The sequence below is a fragment of the Toxotes jaculatrix genome, chromosome 14, assembly GCF_017976425.1.
Source record: "Toxotes jaculatrix isolate fToxJac2 chromosome 14, fToxJac2.pri, whole genome shotgun sequence".
Taxonomy (NCBI): domain Eukaryota; kingdom Metazoa; phylum Chordata; class Actinopteri; family Toxotidae; genus Toxotes; species Toxotes jaculatrix.
The window spans coordinates 17,673,420-17,699,292 of NC_054407.1; the positions used below are offsets into that span (position 1 = coordinate 17,673,420).

The 25,873-nt window shown below is 39.0% G+C and overlaps 1 protein-coding gene across 1 annotated transcript in view; it reads left to right on the forward strand.

Annotated features, from left to right (window-relative positions):
- Window positions 1-25,873, forward strand: part of b4galt2 (UDP-Gal:betaGlcNAc beta 1,4- galactosyltransferase, polypeptide 2) — a 123,488-nt gene that overhangs the window by 70,920 nt on the left and 26,695 nt on the right. Inside the window, exon 4 of the mRNA XM_041055354.1 lies at window positions 23,582-23,769. Within this exon, the coding sequence (XP_040911288.1) occupies window positions 23,582-23,769 (188 nt within the window). The remainder of the gene's footprint in view (window positions 1-23,581; window positions 23,770-25,873) is intronic.

Here is a 25,873-nt window from a genome sequence, read left to right on the forward strand (position 1 = left end):
TGACAAGATATCCCTAAACCATTATTCCATATTTGAAGTTAAATAATGTGGTTTAAAATATGGTTTAAAAATAAATAATTGTCCAAGGTTGTTCAATTGGACCACCACGCTGCTCCAAGCTTTCAAATGGATAACCATGAAATTTGGTACAGACATTCATGGTCCATAGAAGATGAATCCTACTGACTTGATGGTGGTAGTTCCCTGACCCTTTAGTTCTCTTTTCAGCTGTTTTGTTTGTCTGTTAGTTGGAAAAATGTCTAAAAAATGGTGGCTGGCGAAAAGTTTCATAATTGACCAAGGAACAGGTTATAGATTTTGGCGTGTATTCAAATCCAGGAGTTAAAGCTTTTGTTTTTTCTACTCAAATCTTTATTGGCAAGAGATTTGCTGCATTAAATAACAGCAACAACACAACAAAACACTCCTGGATTTCAGAAACCCCTTGACATTATTTATTTAAATAATTGTCCAAGGTTGTTCAATTGGACCACCACGCTGCTCCAAGCTTTCAAATGGATAACCATGAAATTTGGTACAGACATTCATGGTCCATAGAAGATGAATCCTACTGACTTGATGGTGGTAGTTCCCTGACCCTTTAGTTCTCTTTTCAGCTGTTTTGTTTGTCTGTTAGTTGGAAAAATGTCTAAAAAATGGTGGCTGGCGAAAAGTTTCATAATTGACCAAGGAACAGGTTATAGATTTTGGCGTGTATTCAAATCCAGGAGTTAAAGCTTTTGTTTTTTCTACTCAAATCTTTATTGGCAAGAGATTTGCTGCATTAAATAACAGCAACAACACAACAAAACACTCCTGGATTTCAGAAACCCCTTGACATTATTTCTATTATTCATCCATTGCTGTTGGTGGATTTATTTATTGCTCCATCCTAATATCACCATTTTGAGTCTCTAATGTTAATTTTTCCCATTTTCCTTGACTTGTGATTACTTTTGTCTCAGGATTAATGGCTTTGCCATTAAGGAGATTTCTTCAAAAATTTCCAGCCATTGGTCCTGAGACAGAGGAGGCATTTTCTCCAGTTCCTTGCATTTCTATTTTTATTGGCTATTCAAAGAATTTTAACCAGTACTTTCTAATCCAACTTCTTTATAGAAAATACAGAAATAAAGACCAATACAAATGTATATGTAATATATTCTAGTATTTGTTGTAGTATCTTATAAACCATTTCTCAAACACAATTAATTTTTGATATCAGCTAATTTGGAACATTTTTGCTTTTTTCCATGAACTTCTCATACCTTTCATTTTTTTTATATCCCTGTTTGCCTTTAACTATTCAGAGGAATATCCTCAATTAAAAACTGTAAAATAACTCTAAACGTTTGTTATTTTATGAATAATCAGCTGTGCTCTCTTAATGCTTTCCACCTCATTCATTAATTTCTCCTTCCCTGCCTCCTTTGGTCATGCTTTCTTTTCATCCTAAATCCCCTCCTACCTTCAGCTAAGATTTTTGTTCTTCCCTGCATGGATAACATTTGCTTCCACCACAGTTTCCTCCACTGGGTTGGTAAACTGGTGCTGACAGCTGGAGTTCAAACTCCAACCGAGGCACTTGACTGAACAATCCTCCAGGAGTGTTTCAGCAGCCAGCCGAAACAATTCCATCATCTCATGAGCAGTTGTAGCTGAAATACAAAACATTACAGTACAGTAAGCTCCTCATATGAATCGGATCAGAAGGGGGCACTCCCTTTAGAGCAGCAGCACGTCAATCCAAGACAGAGGAGATGTGCTCACCTGTCAGGGACTGAAATACGTCCGGCCCTGCCTGTGTGCAGTATGGACAGGGTGTACGAAGTGGTTTATGGTTCAGAGGACATATTTGAGATTAAACACTCCAGTGGGTTGATTATCTTTCCATGAGTGAAGGTGAAGCTCGAACAGCAGCCCACGCTGCTGCCAACATGCTGGATGACTTTCCCTGTGCTTTATTCCATCTGCGGGGGGTGGACACAACGACACAAACACCTGCACAATAACACAGTCCGAGACAGTAACCCCGCAATAGTTACGTGTTGAGACAGTGGCAGAGAGATGTTGATTGATCGAATACATTTGTTCCTTCTTCCTGATTCTCTCTTTGTTTTCTTGTCTCTCACAGAAATGATCAAACAAAGACACAGTTTGCTCAGTTCTTTCTTGATATATTTTCATCATACACCAGAAGTAAAGTAGATAATGTTGTTGCTGTTCTTTAATCTGGACAGACCTCATGGGGTGCAAATTGATTTCGTCTGTAAAATAAAAATGATGGTATCCTTTTTTCTTTCTTTTTTCGATTAATCTGCAAACACACTAGCAGACTAACATTTAGTCTTAAAATACCCAGTGAAAGCTGTGGTTGTCATAATAGCATTTGCTATTGTGCTGTATAGCTCCTGTGAGTGTCTTTCTTTTAGAACATAATGTTGTGTCTCTGCTGCATTTTAGGCATAAATTATCAGTCTATCATTATAGACTTTGTAATCAAGTCTTAGCGCTCCAGTGTTGAAGCAAATGCGACTGACGAGCAATTTGTTCCTATGTAATTATGTTCCATAGAATGTGTGTTTACCCTCAAAACCCAAGGAATTTAAGAAACAAAAGACTTTATCTGACAATAGTTCTCACATACGAAATGTGCAGTGTGAGAACATGAAGAACATGATGAGATAAGGTGATAAATAATGTGCGAATGCGGTAGCTGTATCAACCGCATTGGAAAGATAAAGTGGGAAAAATATACTGTGGCCAATTTCTTTGCTTTTTCTCAGGAAACAGAGAGGGAAAAAAATGGCTTGAAACTGTTTGGTAAGATTTACGGGGAAGTAAGTTGTGGAACAGTTTGAAGGTAAGGTTTTATAGAGTAAAAAAGGTTTATAGTTGAAAATAAATGTGGGTCTGAGTACAGAGTTAAAGCATAAAGAAAGCTGGTTCAGCAGACCTGAGGTGCACAGAGGTAACATAATTTTCCTCGAGAGCAAGACATCATCTTAGAAACTCTTCATTTTAGACCGCTCACACCTTTCTCAGATTTTTCTCCTCAGCTGTCACTTGTTCTGCCTTTTCATAACTTACTACATCTTGATCTTGTACCTCATGGGTCAGTATGATGATCTGACAGAACTGACACAACCAGCCTTAATGAAAGAACTTGTTAAATCGGTTAAATCTGTAAATTGCTGTTGAAACTTGCCTCCTTGTTTTAGGTGTACAGAATCATAATTATAAGGTCAGAATCCTACTGATAAACCCTCTAAATATGGGCCATTTACTCTAAAGAAAACAAGCCAAGTTTAACTAGAAACGGATTTCAGTTTGGTATCTTGATTAAAACTATGTAGATCAGAAATACAGCCCAACGTTTAATTTATAGAAAAAAAATATCATAGTTAAAATGACAATTGCATTTAGATATTTTCTTCAAATTATTCAGCTAACCAGACGTGTCACTGTGAGCTGATCACCTAAGTGTAATATTATACAGTAACAGTGGGGATAGGCAGCTGTTCCTGCGTAGACTTAATAACATAAGGTCCTCTTGGAAGTACTGGCTTGTGACAACAGCTACCAGCACATATGGAAGATCTGCATAATGTATAATACCAAAAACGTAATAAAAACATAACATTATATGCAACACATTTCGAACCATCTGATTGACATGGTTCCTCATCACAGATATTGTTGTCCCAGAACAAACTCTCCTCTGTCAATCTTTGCATCACTACCCTGTCAGCTCTGAGTCGAGTATATTTGCCTTCAATCGTGTTTTCTAGTCTCTGCTGGAGTGTGTTTTAACTTCACTGATGTCTTTAAACCATCAAAACATCTTTGAAGAATTGCATTCGTCCCTCTGCTTCCTTGAACATCTGCCGTCCCGCATAAAAACATCTTTAGGAAAATGTGGTCAATATTCTGTGATCAGTAGGGCTAAATGATCTTAAGAACATACCAATTAATTTAACATCCACCAGTTATTTGCATTTCACAGCATGTGAAGTCTAATCTTCTCTCTCTCTCTCTCTCTCTCTCTCTCTCTCTCTCTCTCTCTCTCTCTCTCTCTCTCTCTCTCATCTTTACTTGCTTGATCACGTGCCAATCGTAAAAGCTGATTTCCATCATCTCCATCATTAAATCACCGCTGTTTAAATTGGCTGATGATATGAGCTGATTATATAAGGTGCAAAAGAAAAAAATGTGTTGCACCGACAGCTTAGCAAGTGTATAAACTGTAGTGGGTGTTTTGACGTGAGAAGTGAGAGTCTGCGTACTTATTAAGTGCATTAAGGTACTTCAAAGGGAGCTGAGTGGAATTCAGTTTCTTCATGTGTCTGTACAAGATGTGAAGAGAGAGAGAGGATTATGGAACAGTTAGTCCACCGTACAAATAAGATTCTTGCTGACAGAAACCGATGTAGTTCTAAGACTGATGCACGAATGATACTTATGTTGTTGCCGTGATATTGCATATTGCATGAGTGGATTGCTGTGGTTACATATTCTGCAGAAAATATTCCGCAAGGCAGCTGTAATTTGAAATGTCTGCTCGGTTCTGCAGAAGAAAAGGAAAGTATTACCTGTTAGTATCACCAGAGACACACTGCGTTACAATGTGCTTTGATATTTCTGTATTTACTCTCAGGTTGCGTCAGTAGAGACTTCATATTTGCCAAAGTTATTCCTCCAGCATAAGTTCCAAGCATTATGCCAGGTATAAAAAATAAGGAGGCTCAGGGGAAAGTATTATGAATTAAACGGCTTAATGAAAGTTTTTAGTGCTGCCAGCGACATTTATCTCAGTCACACTTTCTCTCTACTCTCTTTGTTTCATTGTTGGAGCAAGTGTTTGTATTTCTTGTAGTGGTGGTATTCCTAAAAGCAGAGCTAATTTCTAAACTAGAAAGCACCTTGTACCTGTGTTCAGAGAGCAGACGCTGAAAATGTTTATTTTGCATGTGGATCTGGAAATTACACAGAAACTTTGTCCTGGTTGAGTTTAAGGCTGTGACTGCTGATATCAGACGTTTGTTGCATGTCATTCCCTATCTCCTTCTCCCCTCAAACAAAAGCAGATGATGCCCAAAAGTACAATGTAAAAGAACATGGCCTGATGGCTGCCATAGGATCGGGGCAGTGGTTTGCACTGTCTCGTCACACATATCCTACAAGAAGCAACTTAAGTTTAATTGCAAAAGCTATTAATGTGACCAGCTTCCTGTTCATTTGGCTTTTTTTCCCCTGATGTTTCTGGTTTAGGTTTTGTGGTTTCTGATGTGCTGTTACTCTGTGATGATGGAAGCCCCTCTTCTTATTTTCACTGCATCATTACACCAAATACACATACACACACCCACATTCAACCACAAACACACCCCACTCCTGCTGTGCAGTAAGCTGACTGGCCACATTCTGGGCTTATGTGCCCCATGGGGCACTATATCCTTGCAGTGTTCAGTCTGAAAACTCCTTATCTCCACTCTGTTTCCTATCTCAGCCTTGTGCTCACCTATGGCAAGGGAAAATTGTGGGCATATTATTTAATTGGATGACAGAACAGTGTGCCTCCATCCAGTTATGAGTCAAAGGTTATGGCCTGTGATTCACTACAGAACACATCAAAACAGATTATTCTTCTCCCTCTGATCGCCTTCTTTTCACTTCAAATCCAACAACAAATGAAACCCTCTTAGTGTTTTCTGCAAAAGTGAACAGCGGGTTATTTGTTAACCTCACTGTTAATAAAGAAGCAGCTTTGTGCAGTGCAAAGCCACATGCATGGCCCCAAAGTATCTGTAATCACTGGAGAGACATCAGTGTCATCAGTGAGATTTTATACACCCAGAGCTGGGTGTTGAACCTCAAAACCTTATGAGTGCTGAGAATTTTGTACCACCAAGAAGGTTTAAGATTGAAAAGCTAAAAAAGCTTTTTTAGCCACAACAGCAGCATGGCTCTATGGCAGTATTCACCACTTTAGTCCAGACTGAAATAACAAGGTTTTGGTACTGGTTGCAAAACCCAGCGATTGGGATACTGAAACAATTTCAAGCAGCTTTCCCAGTGGAGAATTACTCTGTGGACAGTACATTAAAGAATAAAATGTAAGAGAAGGACAAAGATCTCATTGTACAGTAGCTTCTTCATACCCTCAAGAGTTAGCAAAGCAGTCAAGAAAGTACAGTTTTCTGGTGGAAAGCAACTTTGACCAATCAGATTATTCAGTCAAACCCATTTTGTTTATAAAATTTTATCATCCAGCTTGCATGCTCCATATCATACACAGTATTCAGCTAAGCTGTGTCCTCCGGCTAGGGTAAGAGATCCATACCAAAGAGTTACGTTATGACTGAAGGCTATAAAATTTATCTTGAATGATCTGGTGCTTATAGACCTCTCACTCTCAGAGTGGCCATGTTGTTGACCCCAGATATACATGATTATGAATGATATGGAGCAGCTTTAACATCTCAATAGATCACACTGCTGATCTCTTCTGAGTACATCCACTGCACATTTGTTTTAAAAGTCTGATTTATGTTTCTTCATTTCTTGAGGAGCTTATCTCCATCCAATGACATGCTGATAGTAAGGGAAGTAAATGGATTTCTAATCAGTGGAAAGAGAGAGAGAGAAAGAAAGAAGAAAAAAGACATATGAGGAAGCTCCTGATGACTTAAATTATTTTAATTAGAGCTGATTGGTATTCATAAGGTATTACAGTGCCGTCGTGTTACCAAAAACCTTGACAACTCCCAGGCTCTCCATGCATCACTCCTTTCACACCAACATACTAATTAATAACTCCTCCTTGGACAGCCATCGGCTCTGATTAGATCCTCATACTTGTCCTTACACCCTCATGATGGCAAGAGCAGCCGATGTAAGCTTAATTTAATTGTCTATAAGTGCTGCAGCTTGCACCATATTAAAGTTAAAAAAAAACAAAAAAACCCTAAACTTAATTGTTTTTGAAAGATGTCACAGGTTGGATGTCAAATGTTAGCTGGGAAACCGACGGGAATGACAAACAGTTTTACTCTTTCTAAGACTGAAAACTGCAGCAAGGGACAATGCCTGTTAATGACTGCAAGTTAAAAAAAAATGATATGCAAATATGTGCCATCTAACTAATGAAGCAGAGGACAAAATCTAATTGTCTGATGAAGCATCCCCATCATTAAAGATTCAGTGGCATGAATTGTTTTCACCCAGGACAGTGTTAGCCTGAAGTTAGGAAAGGCAGGCTTTAGAGAGAAAGAAGCAAATAAAGAAAAAGTAAGAAAGAAAGAAAAGCAAATGTTAAGTAGATTTCACTTGGCCCTATCCTCATCTTTATGAGATAATATAATTTTCATTCACTGTGTCTCTGCCTGTAGATCATCTGTTTTTGTTGTTTATGTGTCAGAGTTTCTTCACAGTGGGGGCTCTCAATGGAAAATGGGATTTCTCAGTGTTGGGTCACCCTCCTCTCTGACAACAGTAAATTTTCATGGAACAGAATCCCACAGGCTCACAACCAAAAGAGCTCCAAAGCTCAAGTCTTGGGGCAAGACTACATTTCTAATGTTGGGTCCCCTGACTGACAAAAATGAGGAGGTCCCTGCTTCACAGGGTTTCGTCTCACTGGATGGGTTTTCATTATGTGGCTTTGTTAAAAAAAAAAAAAAATGACAACAGACATTTGAGAAGCATGTGGAGAAAAGCCCCAAGGTAAACATTTTTTTTCTGAAGTCAGATGAGAAATGTAGTCTCGCTGTGTAGGCTCAGGCTCAAGAAATGTGGTCTCCCTTCATGACACAAGTTCAATCAATAAATAAAACATCTAATTACAAAGCACCATGTTGGGATACATTTAGAAGCACTCCACATGGCCACTGTTAGGTCCCCAACTAAGCTCAAAGCTGAAACCAATTAATATTTTTACAGCAACAGTAGTTCAGATGACAATGTGTAATGTGAAAAGGTTCATTTGCAGTGACAAACCCACGGCTCTGTATGAGCATGAGCATTTTAGCATCTTTCAGCTCGTTGTCTTGGTTTTACAGCTCTAAATTTTGTTGTTTCGTCCTCTCTGCTCTCATCAGCCTCGTTTCCAAGGGTTTTCATTATGTGACAAAGTGAGCAACTAGCTTGTGAAGATAATGGAGCATTTAGCAGCTAAAGAGCCGGATGTTTTTCTCAGGATTTGGGTGAGAGAGAAACACATATTGTGACTCTGTAGGTGGTGAGGCCAAAGCAGTGAGGTAATAGAGGCTAAAATGCTCCATCGAGTTGAGGGGAGCAGCGGGGTCTGGTGATAATTCTTTAACATTACACACAGTCATTTAATTGTTCATAATATAGAAATATTGATGGAGAAGCAGTCTTCTTACAGTGGCTTTCTCTCACAGAAAAAAGTGTCAGGGAAAGAATCATGATATCATTAATAGCTTGTCATATTTCTCTCTTTTAGTTCATACACACCATACATGAGGAATGCTTCCAGATTCTTCCAGCGAGATTGGAGTATAACTCATTCTTCATTTGCTTAAGCTCAGACTTACACACACTCTTTAACACACACATACACAGGCTGAGCAATATCTCAAAGTGATGGGGAAATTGGAGAAGACTCTGTCATTATTAGGGCGAGGCAGATGGTGTCCCATATTGGTCCTGATGGGAAATGGGGAAGGATGAATCATCTGACTGTATCGAGCTGTAGGTTTGAGGGGCGTACAGCATGTAACCCAGCCTTTTGTTTTTGTTCTTTGTGCATCTTGCCTGACACAAAGAAGAGGTGGAAACAGCAGAGGGAAAGACTCCACAGCAGGAGAACAGAGGCATGATGTGAGAGTAAAAAGGTTTCTGCATCACTCAAGTTTTAAGCAAACTTCAGTTCAGGTTTCAGAGAAATGAAAAATGAATCGGTGCATATTTCTATCAGCTACCTTCAAACAAATATCACATAATCAGTTAAGTAGGAGGTACTCATCATGTCATGGCCTTTCATTTGGTGTCACATTTTTGTCAACCATATAGAAGACCAAGGCCCACATCTAGGCTCAGGACGTTGATGTTACATACACACCTGACAACCACTGAACGTGACACGATGCAACATGTTGCAAGCTGCCGCCATTTTTATTGTCTATGAGATGAATTTTTGGGACCTCAGGCACCGTAGCACTGACTAGCACAACAAAAAAAAGGGAGAGGTTGAATATTTAAAACATTTATGCAACTGAGGCGGTTCACAGTGACAAAAAACTGAAGTAGTGGTGGAACATAAAGTTTTGTCTATTTGTAATGGATATATGTCTGTTGAGAAAAAGACCATTGTTGTTGTTTTTCTTTCATATCCTTTGCCTTAAAGATTATAGATGCAAGCAAAGATTTTTATTTGAAGTCGTGCTGCTTGGCACAAAGTTACATAAATTGTTGGAGGACCTCATAGGTTGCTTATTTGCCAACAAGCAAGCTACTGTATTGAAATTCACACAGCGAGAAGTGATGGAGGCACGTTGCATTTGTTTGCTTGCAGTGAGTTTTCAGCAGCAGTCGGTCAGTTGTTTAGAAGAACAACAGTAATTTAACCACCAGCAATTTTGATGAATCACTTTAGCCATTCAACAAGCAAAAAGGCTAAATATATTCTGGTTCTAACTTCATAAATTCAAAAATCATGAATGTCCCTAGCTGCTGCCTGATGCCCAACACTGCAACAGAGGTGGTTTGCCATGAATATAGTTTCCAGCTGAAAGTGTTCGAGTTTTTGTGTATTGTGTGCCCTTGATGCAGGAGAGGTTAGATGAGGCACGCTATGGCTGTGATGTCTGAGAGAGAGAGAGAGAGAGAGAGAGAGAGAGAGAGAGAGAGAGAGAGAGAGAGAGAGAGAGAGAGAGAGAGAGATTCCTGTCCCTCTTGAGAGCACCACCCTTTTGGTTTTTACAGCATCACAGTTGTTTTTGTCACATCCAGAGCCGCATATGTCTGTGAGAGCAGGTCAGGTCAAAGCAACAAGCCTCAACAACCATCTGGTCCCAAAATGTCAGGTGGGTTTGATTCTCTGCCCTTCACCTCCCTGCCGAGCCGTCAGGTGCCAGCTCCTAAGTACAATCTGTGTGTGTGTGTGTTTTCTGTATGAGTCTGCTTTTTCTCTGAGTGACACATGTCGACCAGTTCCTACAGGCCAGCTCTAACCTTTGCTGTCATTTCATTTCTGGCAGCGACTCTGTCATTATCATCATCATCAGTTTTTTTTTTCTTTCTCCATCTCCCTTTATTTTTGTCCATCAGTCTTTTGTTCGGCCTGTCTGTTTTTCTTCCTCTCTCTGACCCTCTTCCTCTTTGGCTAATGCTGTCGTGTTGATATATGCAGTTCAGTCTTTTCTTTTCTCTTGCTCTCTCTGACTTATCCTGTCATGTCAGGGTGCTGCTAACTGTACTCTGGTTTGTCACTCTCTGGTCCATCACCACACAGTAGTCTCTCTGTGTCTCTCTGTCTGTTTCATACATCAGTTATATCCAGCTCTGGTGATCCACATGCTGTCGGACTTTGCAGCTTATTGTCTTGGCTTTGTCGCAGCAAAATAAATCCAGCCTTTGAGGCCAAAGTATATTGAATTTTTGAATATAGTGGGACCTTGGAGGCTAATGTTAACGTAACAGAGACACTGTTATCATGAAAAGATAGCAGTGTTTCAGCAGAAACCGTAAACATCAATGGGTGAGTCATAACCTTCATTTATCAAACCCACATAACTGTATTTTAATTTCTTTTGAGGCCCCAAAAAATTCTAAATATGTGAATCTGAACTGTGGTGAAATGTACATAAAAGGATTTGTGTAGTATAATGCAGCTATAAAAAAAAAAAAAAAAAACTAAAAAAACATAGCCTTGGATGTGACTATTTTACACAGTGTAAACACTGAATGAATTAGTGTTTACACTGAGTAAACATCCTGTAGCCTGAATGAAGAGCTGGAACACACTGATGCAGTGAATGTGATGCCTTCAGACAAGGGTGAATAAGATGATTTTGGTGGTGCAAAATATAATTTGTGCAATTGTTCAAACATTGTAGGAATGAGATCGTAACACATGGAATAAAATGTATTCAAAAAGCATTTAATTTTTTTTCTGCTGGTTTAGTCCATGTAAATTAAGGCTGCACAATGAATCATACTGTACGCTGAAAGTTTAATTTCCAGTGTTATTTCAGCTTTGGCCTGGAGAATATTGGAGAGTATTTGGCCTTTTCAGCCAACCTTTTGGATCATTATAACCTTTATAATTAGGAATAAAACTATTACATTTACTGTGCTTGTCAGTGTATCATATAGGAGGGCAGAATAATTGTGATTTCCCCATCTCCCTTTGCACATAGCATTGAAAAAACAGAAGCGCACCATATATTCTTTTCTAACATTTTAATTCAGTGCTGAATCCTCCACATGATATGCCAGAGATAGAGAACATAGTGAACTGGTCTGCAGTTTTACTTGTTATTTCCATACGGACGTCTTGGCTCAGATTCCTGCAATAAAACAAAAGTTTCTGTACAGTTTATATTGTTGTGCTATCCTGTGCTTATTTACTCACAACAAATTACTTGCCTCATTGTTGCAGCGGAGCAGACTAGGTGATCATCACAGGTTGTTGTGTTGATGTTGCCCTGATCTGCGGCTAGCAACTACAGTGAGGCGGAATAGTAATTGAATTGCCCGTCGTGGCCTGGCCTTTCGCTTTATGTGGGAGCTCCTCTGTGTCCGGACTGCCAGAAAGTCATTACAGCAAATTAGTTATTCTGGCCCCACGCCAGCTCTGTCACGCTCTTCTCTCCTCACTCTTTGTGTTCGGTGCCAAGCTCTCATAAAGCAGGATACAAGCTGCTGCGGATATGATTGAAGAGTATAAGGTTATGAATTACATATACATAGCCCGGTGTGTGTTTGTGTTTGTGTGTGCATGGTTGACTGCAGTATCTAATCAAGCTTTGATGAGCCTCCTGTTTCCCAGGTGGTGAGGGAATGAAGGGATCATCATCTTTTATTAAGAACGCATGGCCGAGTACATTTAGTCACAAATGTTCATACGGACTCTAATGAACTCAGTACGTCTCTTTCTCCTTTTCTGTCTTACTTTTCTTACTCCTCCTTTAGTTACCGTTGCTGATCTTGTCAAGCTTTCTTTCAACATATTCAGTTTACAGTAATAATGATGGCAGATCTACCACTCTAAATTCACAGAGGGTCCCTGATTTCAGAGAGAGGTTGACAAAAGCAGGCTTCTTATTTCTAACAAAAACACTGTCAACAGCTGACTTTTTAGCATTTTGTGACTTGTTTTAAAACAAAAATGTTGAAAATAAACAAACATTGCAGTGTAGAGTGAGTCAGTCCTTGTATTGATGGATGGATTAACTTCCTAGGGAGTCTTGGGGCAGACATTTATTGTTGGGTCCTTATTGACTGCCACTGTACATGGCTGTTTCATTATTTCCCTTGGCACACAGAAACCAACCAGAACACTGCAACTCAAATGATTAGTTCATCAGAATCAGAAGATTTGCCAGTTTTCCCAGTCTTCTAATGAAAATAATTGTTAGTTGCAGCCGTACTTCTGTGATGGGATAATACAGCCTTGTCTGATGTGTTCTGTGTGTTAATTACCTGACACACTGAAAACATGGTTGCACTGTGATAAAACAACCAAACAACAAATGATTTCAGTATAAACTAAAACAATAAAGATTAACTACTACGTCACTCTACAAAACCAGGGCCGCGAGGTGGAGGATGGAGGTCCAGTCAGAGTGGGAGTAAACATGGGGTTTTGTTGGTAATCCAGCCTTCCTTGTATTATAAGTATGATAAGGAAAACCGAAAGATAAGATTGTCCCAACATGATCCTGTTTAGCTGCTAAGCTTACATACTTGTTTTTCTGGTGCAAATTTCCCCATATACATGAAAAAATACTACACACTGGAGGTGTTAGTCACAAATAGGGCCTTTTTTTCACGTTACCTGTGACACTACAAACTCCACAACATGTAATTGGTTACAGATATGCCCCCTTACCTTTAAAGTAATTCGTACTCAATCACTATTGTAGGTAGTTAGATAGCTTGCTGGACATTTGCAGCTAAATGTTAGAGCAGATAAACACAGTTTATTCAGTTCCGTCCACTTTTTGGTCTTGGTTTCAAAGGACTAAGACAAAAGACGCCCTCTTCCAAACTCTTTAAACCACAGAGCATCGCTCTGACCACAGCCTCATGCACGCTGCTTCAGCACGTAGAGAAAGGCAAAGGTTGATAGACCGGCCATGTCTAGTTACAGTTTCTAAGCTATGACAAGACAGTCACTGTTTGGGGGGTGTCAGTTCATTTTTCTTCCTAACACATATGCTCATACGCACACACACAGGAAACCATGCACACGCTCGCACACACTCGACTCAATCTCCTTTGAGTGAGATAAGGTGGAATCTCTCGACGTCTCCTGTGGTCTCTCTTTCCCTGCACTGACAGACTGGCCAAATGACAGGATGAGAACCCCCACCTCCTCCTATCTGCAGGAGACTGATAAATCCTGTCACACACACATGGACACTCAAAACTTGCGCACGGACATACACACATTGCATTCAAATGGACACACTGACTCGCTGTCTGGTGACAATCATTCAGGCACAGCACTGGCTGGGCCTTAATCCGTCTCCATGGCAACAGTCCAGGTATGTTGTGAGGGTGTCTGTACGTTGGCCAGACCTGGGAGAAAGTTATATACTGGGGTTCATCACACAAACACACACACATGCTCACACACACTCACAGAGGGAGCAGCAATGGATTTATCTGGTGATACTCAGATATGGCTGATAGGGTTAATTGGTTTTCAGAGGGCATGTAGAGGGAGAGAGACTGACACTGACCAGATTACTGCAGAGACGCCAGGGAAGAACTGCCAGACATAGAAAGAGCAAGAGGCATGAGAGGAGCAGAGGGAAAATATATGTAGGTGATGACAGGAAGTGCAGGTAGGAGGGGAGGTGGAAGAAGATTTACCTTTCACCTTAGGAGCTGAGCAGAAGTCATAGAGTGAAAAGAAAAGGCAATGAAAGACACGAAGAGAGCAGGAAGTTTGAGGGTGAAGAGAAGGTACATTAAATTGGACATAGCAAATGTTTACTTCCCTAATTTCTTTCTTTGCTTTTGTGTTACTGTTCTATATTGTAGATTTTTTTTTTTAAATGAAGTGCCTGAAGGTCTATCAAACTAATTTTCCTTCCACTTAATCTGACACAATGCGTTGAATCGAGTTTGGATGAAAAGGGTTTGAATTTGAGCCCTCAAGCCAGAATATTTTCATTTTGTTTAACTTTTTCTTTGTTTGTATGGTTGTTCTAAGTCGTATTTTTTAACAAATGTTTAACAAATGTGAGAGGCAGTCATGTGAGATATCACTGATAATACACAGGATGATATTGTAGCCTATACAGTAAGCAATGCTAAGAGGCAGCTGAATTTTCTTAACAATTACTGAACTATTTAAGTTGTTGTGCCAAACTGCTTTATGGCAATAACTAAATTGCTAAGCTATGATGATATGCAGAACAGAATGTTAATTTTGTATTAAGTTTCTCTTAGTTATACATTTTATTTTAGTTCATTCTGTTATAATATTTAACCTTGTAAAATACACTGTCCCACCAATAGGATGCCTTGGCCTTGGCAAATTATACATGGTTTGAAAGCTCGAGATCTCCTGATTATATCTGTGAAAATGATTTTAGGATTCCCACATTACTGCAAAAGCTGTTTTTCAGTTTGCAGCAGGTCAACACACACAATGGAAAAGTCAGTCCTTACCTTTTCGGTCATATGTGAACCTAAGACCCACGTCCAAGTGCTAAAAACGCCAAATCATTTTTACTATAAGATTCCAATCAACAAAATGAAATACCCAGGCTTTTGTTCAGTAAACATGTTGTTGTGGAGAAAAAAAATCCCAAAACTTGAGTTTTGTTTTGCGATTGCTTGATTGCTTGATTGATTAAGACCAGCATCACGACTGTAATCAAAAGGGTTGAAACCGTTTTGTTTTGGGTACATTATTTTCAGGCTTGTGCACAAAATTGTGAATATCTGGTAACAGATTAAACTCAGACTGTCTTGTATATGACTCAGGCGATGTATGCTCTGCTTTCCCACTCTTCAAAAAAAAAAAACAAAAAACTATTATATCCAACATTTAGAATGAAGCTTGTAACGCTTGTTTGTGAGAATTTAAAAACAGTACCACCAATACATATTTTGTCCTCACAGAGTACTGAGAAGTTTATTTTTTATTCAAGAATAAAATGTTAAAAGTACATTTCTTGGTCACAGTTCTTTACAAATCTAGTTTAGGGTAAGAAAAAATATTTGTTTATACCCAATAACAGTCACAGTAACAGGTGTGAAATAGCAGAGTTTAAAGAAGCACTAAGCTGCAGGAGTTATCCTTTTACTTCCTCATTGTCTCATCACATACTAACAGCTCCATATCTAAATGCCAGTGGCCAGAGGGGTTACAGACAGAGGGGTTTGCAAAGGATTTAAAACAAATAAATAAAATAACAAAGTTTCTTTGTTCAAGAAAACTACATTGCCCCAGTGTTATTGTTGTTTACTTACGTATACTGTATATAACTTGTGATCCAGCAAGGTACAAAGATCCTGATGCGTAAAGATGCACTGCTTCAATCGATCATTCAATCATCTTTACTGACTTGAAAAGTCTTTTGAAGCTTCAACTTCACAAACTTTACTTGAATTTTTAAAGTAACAAAATGGCACTTTGGATGGCAGTGGAGATTCCCCCAAGGGTGGGCAACAAGGGCAGGTCAATGAGGGGCATGTACAATGGAATGCTGAATAAAAGTGTAAAAAATTTCCCTTGTGTCTTTCATCCACCCAGATAAAAGTGGTTAAGTGTGCACGGGTTTGAAAATCAATGTTACCTCCCACAGAACACCCTTACTCTTTCTAACAGAACATTAAATTCTGATGGTACCTTCCTTTAAAAAATGGAATGGCACAAACATGACCCATATTGTGTTTTAAGCTCACCAACAATGTCACTTTTTCTAGATTGTGTCTGTCTTCTCCCATGGGAATCCCCAGCTTCCTTCGAAATAGCAGTGAGAACGTTGGGAGGTGATGTTTCAGATCTGTGCCTCTATTTCCATGTGCATAAATGAGCAACAGGTTTTCCCAACAATGTCACCAAAATTTGCACATCTTTCCTTTGCTGTGAAAATGCAGGAAGTAGACACTTTCCATCACAGCTGACAGGTGTTTGCACAGGGATTTCTAAGGCTGTTTGAAAAAGTTTCAAGAGCACATTGAGCTTTCAAGACTGCTGAAATACTGATGGTATGAATATTTCAGAAGAACTGTCAAAGTCTGATGGCAGTTTTTTTTTTGTCTTTTTCCTAGTTTTATCTGAGATTGTTAATTATCAATTTCACAGTTTCATCTGGAGATATTAACCATCTCCAGCTGGTTCAGATCTCATCACTAAAGGGTTTGATACACAGAAACTTTAAGCAGCAGTTTTACATATCCTTGGAATATTTATCACTGTTTGTGTCATTTCACATTTTTCCTTGTGGCCTATTTTTCCCGTCAGGATTGACTAAACACACATTTCTTTCCATGGTGCCCTCCCTCACACACACTGTTGCACACATTACAGGGAGCTGCCAACAACCACAACAGGGAGCATTACAACCACAGTTTCCTGCTGTCAGTCACTGAGCTGCTGCAGTAGAGCAACTGGACACCTTGATGGCAGATGATGAGTGTTTTCCATTCAATTACCCCACCCATATTTTCCCAGGCAGCCAGTCATTTACCCCAGCGGTTTTCCAGTCAGAGGTCAGCTTTCCCGGCTGGGAACTGTATCTGAGTTATCAACCATCCATGATGTATTCAGCATCTGTGCTGATGCAAAATCTTTTATCTTGTGTATCAGCACATCTTTTTTAAAGCAGCTCTGATCCACGTTTTTATATCAGCAGTGGCAAGGGTTTGCACATGATGAAACACAGAATTATCTGCTCTGTGGAGCCCTTTCGGTGTCTTTCAGCTCATTGTTTTGGCTTAATGGCCTGCAACCTTACTGTTTTGGTTCACTGCTCTCATAGCAACCTTTTGTGGCTGAAGTAGTCAGCCTTTTTTTAGCAAAAAAATATGGACACTGACAGAAATACAAAGTTAGCTGGTGACCATAGTGGAGCATTTAGCAGTGAAAAAGCCAGATATTTCAGTAAACAGTTGGATGAGACCAAAACCGAGCTAAAACAGAGTAAATATTGGACTTACATTTGTCTAGAGCAAGAAATGTAACACCAACACGTCAGTGATGTTTGCAGTTGTAGATGAGGGACACACTTAAAGTTTTTGAACATTTTTATATTGATATAATTTATTTTCCAATTAATGATTGCACTTATCATAAGTCACTTTGGACAAAAATGTCAGCACTATTATTTGTAAATGCCAGTCACAGCACAATGAACTAATGAAGGCCTGCACTTTGTAGACTGTTGTCTGAATCAAATCAGTCGTGGCCTACATTAAATTTAAAGAGAATCCCTGCAGGGAGAGGCAGCTCGGAGACCAAAATCTGTCATTGTGATGGGTACCTGTTCAGCTTTTAAGTGAATTATGAGACAAATGCAGGGAAGTTTCAGAAAGGAAGAACTCATACTACACACTTATATGACAGCTGATGGATGTTTTCAAACACATAGTGTCAGTGCAGGTTAAATGTCTGTCAGGATCTTAGTTTTTTTTTTTTTTTTTTTTGGATGATAGTTTCTCTTGATACCTGTGAGCTTGAAGAGGCAGAGGTCTTGGCTGACTGAAGAAGGCCATGTTTGTGGCACACACATACTTGTCACACTTGTCAATACACTCATTTACACAAGGCTGAGGCCGCATGCTCACATGCATATGCACACTGCATTAAGTGCAGCCCGATCAAAAATTAATGGAGCAGAAATGTCCTTGAAAGCTAAAAGAGGCCTGTGAAATTGCAAATGAGGAGACAAAAACTGCCTGCTGCAAAACTGAAGTACTCTTTCTGCATTTCACCCTGTCAACATGTAATTTGTTGATTTGTCAAGTATTTACACTTGAGCGGTTTTACTGTCCCCTGTGGGCCACTGTAGGCAAATTGTGCCTGAGCAGTTTGTTCCAGTGCATTCCGGGTGAGAAAAAACTGAGACAGGTTTTTGGTCAGGAAACATCAGCCTGAAGTGGTTGAAAAAAAAAAAGGAAAATGCAGCTGGCAGCAAGGGAAAATGAAGAGTCCACAGAAAACACTGTGCCAACAAAATAACATAACCAATATTGAGAAAAAAAAAAACCCAGATCAATAGATTTGAAATGAACTGGAGGAAGAATGCATTGTCCTCTTCTTTTGGTTCTTATTGTTAGATAAAACGTTTTTGACAGTTTGTATATTTAAATTTGAAATACAGAACCTCACAAAATGAACATACCTATGTCAATATTCAGTTAAATAAGAAAATTACTCACTAAAACATCAATGTGGCATCACAATTAGGGAGTTCACCCTCCCACAAGCACCTAAAAGCCTGAAAACCACTGTATCTAATCAATCCCTATTGCCTCTGTATATCTACACCACGTAAATGGCCTGTCCAAGATAATGGGTGTCAGTTTACCTTCATGTCTTGAAAGTGATGTGAACTCGTTTGTGGCAGGAAATGATTAGGAAAGATGTAGAGTGCCATAAAGCCGAGATGCTGTGAGGTTCACACACAGATGTCTTCTTAAAATAATAAACAATCACCCCAGTGATGCTTGATGGGGTTCGTAGCACAAAAAGAGGACTTGGTTTTTGTGAAGATACATGATCTCATCTGCAGCAAGCTGGCAGCACAGAAGAGAATCTCTTTTCTTTCTATCTCCTGCACTCTCTCACTCTTTGGTTCTCAGTCTGTCTCAAGCACAGACACACAAATGTAATTATTGTAAAGAAAAGCATCTGTGTACATAATGATTGTAGACTGCATCACAGGAAAATACTTTTGGGAGCAAACTTTTTGCAAAAAAATGAGGTAGTTATAGTGGAAGGTAGGAAAACTTCACACTTACAAATTAAATAAATAATGTGAGAGCCATAATAAAAGAGACTGCTGAAGTACACTGAACTCATTGTCATGTTCATGAAATCAGTTTGAATTTTGCTTTGTAACATGGTGCATTAATATGCTGGAAGTAGCCATTAGAAGATGGTAAGCTGTGGCCATAAAGGGACGCACATGGTCAGCAACAATACTGAGATAGGCTGTGGCATTAAAACCATGATTGACTGGCATTAAGGGGCCAAGAAAGCATTCCCCACACCATTACACCATCACCACCAGCCTGGACTGTTGACATAAGGCAGGTTGGATCCATGTATTCATGCTATTGATGCCAAATTCTGACCCTACCATCTGTGCGCCTCATCAGAGATCCAGATTCATCAGACCAGGCTACTTTTTTGCCCATTGCAGTCTCCGATTACTGCTCTTGGCTGACAGGAGTGGAACCCAATGTCATCTTTTGCTGTTGTAGCCCATCCACCTCAAGGTTCCGACAAGACTGGCCATCTGAGTTACTGTAGCCTTTCTGTCAGCCAGTCTGGCTGTTCTCTCCTGACCTCTCTCATCAACAAGGTGTTTCCATCTGTAGAACTGCCGCTCACTGGGTGGTTTTTGTTTTTCACACCACTCTGAGTAAAATCGAGAGACAGTTGTGCATGAAAATCCCAGGAGATCAGCAGTTTCAGAAACACTCAGAACAGCCCGTCTGGCACCAACAATCATGCCACGGTCAAAGTCACTGAGATCACATTTTATCCACATTCTGATTTTACACATTGCACTCCTGCCGCATGACTGGATGATTGGATAATTGCATGATAAGCAGGTGTGCAGGTGTTCCTGTAGATTGAAATGTGTTTTGAATAGTCTTACCCCTCCTGTTTGTGAATGGGGTGGGGAAACATTAGGAACACCTCTGAAGACCTTAAGTGTGTCTGATTGAACTGTTGTATTGCATTATGCTTTGTATGTGGTGATACAGTATAATATGTAAATGTAACTTTATTATTAGGTGATGAGATTATGCATTTGGAAAATTGAGTATTCAATCGTTTTTGTTAACGTTAGTTGTTTTAGTTGTTGAAATATTCGTTTTTGAAATATTTCTTTACTTCTATTGTCATCATGACTGGTAGCTGTCATTTGGAGTTAATTAGTATGTGGAGCAAAGCAAAAATTTGACAGAGTGAAGTCAAAACATAACGAATGGATCTTATAACGTTTCATTTTTCCCATTAAAACTTTGAAACTGAGTTAGCAGCTTCTGAAGACAAATTTTAACTCACTACTGGTGCAATAATTTGGAAAACAGGGGAGAGAGCAGCTACAAACCATGTTAAATCTCAGTACACAACGTTGTAATATTTGTTATAAAATGCTCTTGTTTTTGAAGATTTATTTCACTGACATCAGTCGTGATTTGCTCTCCTAACCTCACATGATGTTGTTCCAACCTACTGAACCGAATGTTGTTTAAAAACAGGCAGACGACCACTTTAGCTGATATTTGGAGGCCCAGTGGATTTGTGACAATAGATTTTTTTGTTACCTGTACAGGGGATTATACTCTCAAATCTCAGGTTTTAGTGGGTTTACCAGAGGGATTACACATTCTACTTGATTCACGGTCAGTCCGAACAGATAATGCACCAGTATGGAATCAAATGTACCTCCAATAAAAGACCCCCCCTAAAAAAAGGAAAAAGAAATTGTATCCTGAACAGAAGTAAGGACAAGCAGCAAATGCATTAATCATCTTGGAGGTTCTCTGTGCTGTCAAGAGTGGGTGGTTTTCCCTAATGGCCTAAGAATATGTGACTGCGGCAAATTTGTAACTCTGGTTCATTGTTCTGCTACATGCTGTAGATACTGAGGTATTCTCCCAACTGTGGAGTCCTTTTTTATGATGTGAGACATGAAGCTTCACACTGGGACCCAGTGCCATTAACATAAACATGTAATCTTGTCATGTGGGGCCCCTCCACATCTTGCAGTCCTTGCATGAGGACTTAACAGTGCTACACTAGTCATATTTGCATGAAACTATTATAGCCATGATAACTCAAAGAGCTCATTATCCAGAGTAAACATGGTAGGTTTCTTTGTAGAGAACCAAGTGTTACTGTAACTGTACACCAGGAACAGTAAATTGCACATATTACAAGGAATGACTGTTATGTTGATCTACTGCAAATATTCATCAGCTGCTGTATAATAATATATACTTCTGTTATTTATTGGCTGAATTTCAACCCCTGCTGGATATTTCATCAAATATCCTGAAATAACGGAATTAAAACATAGCAGTCTTTGGCCGCAAGTATTAATTAACTGTGTTTTTGTTTCCTCTAAATGACGCAATTCTTGTGTTTACATGTGACAAAGGATGCAACTCACAAATACACTTATTCAATTAAATCTCAGAAGATGGTGACAAATATCAATCACAGTTTGCCTTCACATTTTAGAACTAGGAAAAGTCAATGTTTGACATTTTTGCTCATTAAGTGTCTTAAGTGATTAACTCATTATCAAAATGCTTGCTGACAAATTTTCTGCTTATCAACTACTGGATTAATCAACGAATCATTTTTGCTCTAATGTGAAGGTTCATACCTGGTTGTGTTGGCTCTCGCTGTAACTTAGTTGAGTTTTCGGTGGTTTCCTGTCCTTTTCCTGCTGAAGATCCTGTTTGTACCTGCTAAGGGACTTGAGGCGAGCTGTAGTAAAATAAATGAACTAGTTGTAACATAAGTGAGTTAAAGGATTTTCTGAGCAGACATCGTCTCGATGACTGTCTGTTAATGCATGTACCAGGTACTGACAGTACAAAGGGTTTGAATTTTTATCTCCGCCCTGGACAGCATATCACTTTCTTTCTTTCCACTTCCAGGCCTACTTTAGTGTGCGTCTCATGAGAAGTAGAATAAATTCAGAAGATGTTCAAGGAGAATGAACTGTCAACGTGCTACAGAAAAGTGTCTGCCAAAGAGTGTCGGGTTGCACTGTAGCTTCACGTCTTGCTTGCTGACCTCTCTATGGCTTGACAAGGACTTGGACTTTAACCAAGCCAAGCTGTTGCTCAAGGGCTCCACAAAAAGAGATACACAGTACCCTGTACATTATTGAATTTCTATTTGTCAAATATATTAACCTCAACTATTTTATGCCGCTGTGATACCTGGCAAGAAGACATTTATTTCAGGCAAAGTGTTGAACTTGGGCCATGCAGAGACCGAAAAAAAAGACACAATTAACTGCAGCAGTAGCCCCTCCTGAGGCCAATACATACATCAGTTCATACTGCGTGCAGAAATAAATACAGACCAGCACTGCAGACACTAAATACTGATGTTCAGTGATGCTCTGAACAGCATTAATTAAGCTGGTGACTACACGTTAGGCTGGAAGGAAAATTCAGATTTTTTTTTCAAACTGGACCTGGTTACAACAGCTGTTTAGAAATTAAAATTTAGCCTAGATGTAATTTAAGTGTTTGCTAAGTGGAAGTTTACACATCACTAAATAAAAGCACGTTGCACCACACAAACTATTTCTTACAGGGATTAGTTGTTACTAAATATTTACACGCATTAACACTGACAGATGTAACTGCTGCGTAGCAACTGAAGCAACTGACAAAGCTAACATTTACTCAGTATGATTTGGCAGTTGAGTAAAAGAGGAAATACAAAATATGGTCTTTGTACTTGACCTGACAGTGCTGAAAATGCTGTTTATAAGGAGTTTATAAATTACATTTAGCAGAATAAGTGTCCAAAGCAGATGTGTTTCACTTTTTTGTGAATCTGATCTTTTTTGGGGGTCAGTAAACTCATCAGTTCACATTGAATTGATACAGAATAAACAGCTTTAATTTGAGTGTGACCTTATTTAGCATGGTCTGACTCATTTTCTCTTTGTTTATGGTAACAGTGCCTGTGGCAGTTGAGCACCCGGCTGTTCTTTAATAAACATGTGAAAAGTCCTGATTCATAATTGCGGTTGACTTATACAACACTCTAACCCTCTTTGATTGCATTTTTACTGTTACAATATAATGAAAGCAGAATGTTTCATAGATTTTGACACTTACCATTCTCTGTTTTTTATTTAGTGCCCTTTCACCTCCCTATTTCACTCTTGTGTTATGCATTTAACTTTACAGCATGGCAAGCTATTGAATGTTGTACATGCTGTACAGTATAGAAACAGAGCAAGAACATTTAGTCTATTTAATTGGACATGCTACTAGCATCACACATTCTGATTTGTCTGTCAGCTGAGGACATGTTCCAAGCTATTAAATATTTTTTCACTCAAGAAGATGACAAACATTAATGAAGCTGTTATATCTGCCCTCCTCATCTGAATGTAAACTGAATTAATGATCTTTCTTGTCTTTTTTCTTGCAGTTGGGTGAGGACACTTTCAACCGTGCCAAGCTGTTGAACGTTGGCTACACAGAGGCTCTGAAGGACGCAGAGTACGACTGCTTCATCTTCAGCGACGTGGACCTGATCCCAATGGACGACCGCAACCTCTACCACTGCTATGACCAGCCAAGACACTTCGCCATTGCTATGGACAAGTTTGGCTTCAGGTAGAGTAATGATGTTTGAAGAAGTGTCCAATCTAGTTTTATTTGAACTCATTTTGATGCATTGATGATCTCAGTTGGCCAAATAAATGAAGCCACAAACACACACATGCACACTGATGACACCTTAAGAGGTAATTATACTTTGAAGGCTAGTTTTCAGGTTGGCTCTGTATCTGCCTCTCTCTTCAAATTAGTACTTTAGATCACTTTCACAGTTTGTTATGCTTACTTTGTAAAATGTCTAACAAAAAATGTAAGAAATTGGCCGAGAGCCTGTGTGACAGACAATTGACAGAGCAGTTTTAATTTAACTAAGTCTTATTTTTCGAGTTCTTTGCCACAAGCAGGTCTCAAAGGACTTAACAGAGAAAGAAAAAAATACAAGTTAAAGAGGAACAAAATACATTTTTAACTAGGTCTAACTAATCAATAATCAGAGTGGCAGGGCATGTTTACAGACCCCAAAGTCTTCACCTTCTAATAAAGCCTTACCCAGCATTGTGAACTTTAGACTGTGATCACAGGAGGAAAAACTGCCAAGAAAACCTGAATAGTAAATGCTGTAAATAGCATTTATTTTCACTGTCTATTGATCTGTCTGCTGTATCTTTTTTCCATTAATCAATTAGTAATTTAATCTATAAACGTCAAAACATAGTGAAAAGTGAAAAGGAAGTTCCCAGAGCCCAAGGTGTTTTTTTTTTTTTTTTTTGACTCACAGTCCAAAGCCCAAAGGTGTTGAATTAATAATTATATAAAACAGAGAAAAGCAGAAAAACCCCACATTTTAGATGCTGGACCCAAAAAATGTTGAATATTTCTGCTTTACAAATCACTTCTGTGGTTACTCAAATATCAAAATGTTATGATTTACTAAATAATTAATTGACCAATCATCTCAGTTCCATATGGAAGAAGCCTTGGTCAGGACAGATCAGAGTTGGACAATCCATCTTGATGGTATCTGAGTGGGAAAAACAAGCCAAGTTTCCTTCCAAATGTACAATTTCCTGAAAATTTGTAAAAGAAAATGCTTCTTAATACAAGTTTGCATCCACCACTGTTATGTGAATATTGGGAGTGGGTTCATCTGGATTTGCTGGTGGTGGCACAAATTCTTAAACCGCTGTGGAAGAAGAGGACATAACGAGAGGTGTAATGTGTATGTAAAACAGGTTGATAGAGACACACATACAGTGCCTATAAGAATACAGGCCTTTATTTAGGTATCATTATTTTTATTTTTTATGTATTTTATATAGCAATGAATTAGTAACGTCACTGAATCTACTTTAATTCAATGCTGTGAAACAAAACTTGTGTAGAATGTTTTTTATGGGCACAGTAGATGTGCATTACAAAACTAAGTATTAGCCGGCATCTACAGGATATAATGGCCTTTGGTCAAATGTCCAGCCTGTTATCAGGAGAGCCTCTTAGTTTACTGTTTCCCCGCAGCTGACTCTGAATGGTTGGGTCCTGTTTTAGTTCTGTCTTTTGCATAATGACACCACACCTGCCCTCAATTACCTAAAAGCACTGGAAGCATTGATTAATGGCCTAAACATGGCCAGTGAATGTGACCTGCCCATCCAGGAGCTGTCAGTCCACAAGAGTTATCCTGCCGAAAACCCACAGGGGCCACAACAACTCCCTGATATAGTGTTCAATAAGCTAATGCTATCTGGCAACAAATACGATACCAGGTGGTAAGCAGGCTTGTTGTTCTTATTTGCAATGAATCAGTTAGGATTTAAAAAAATTTCACCAGACTTTTTTTTTTTGCTCCCAGAAAATCGAGAAAAGGGGATAAAAGTAAAAGCTTGATGGTTAGAGTGAGTAGAAGGTCACAGAATTGATTGTAGTTAATTGCTTATGTAAAAATCAGATCATTGTAGAGAATTGGTTCCCAAGGTTAAAGTGGTCTGAGTCAGCCTGCCAAACTTTTACCCAGCTTTTTTTTTTATTGTCAGCCTTTCCAGTTTCCAGCTTTTAGGAAGCTTCCACAGTAAAAGGAAAAAGTCAGCAACCACGCTAAAAACAAATAAACAAAAACCTAATATAATATTTGGTTGAGACATCATGCATCTGTCTCTACGGAGTA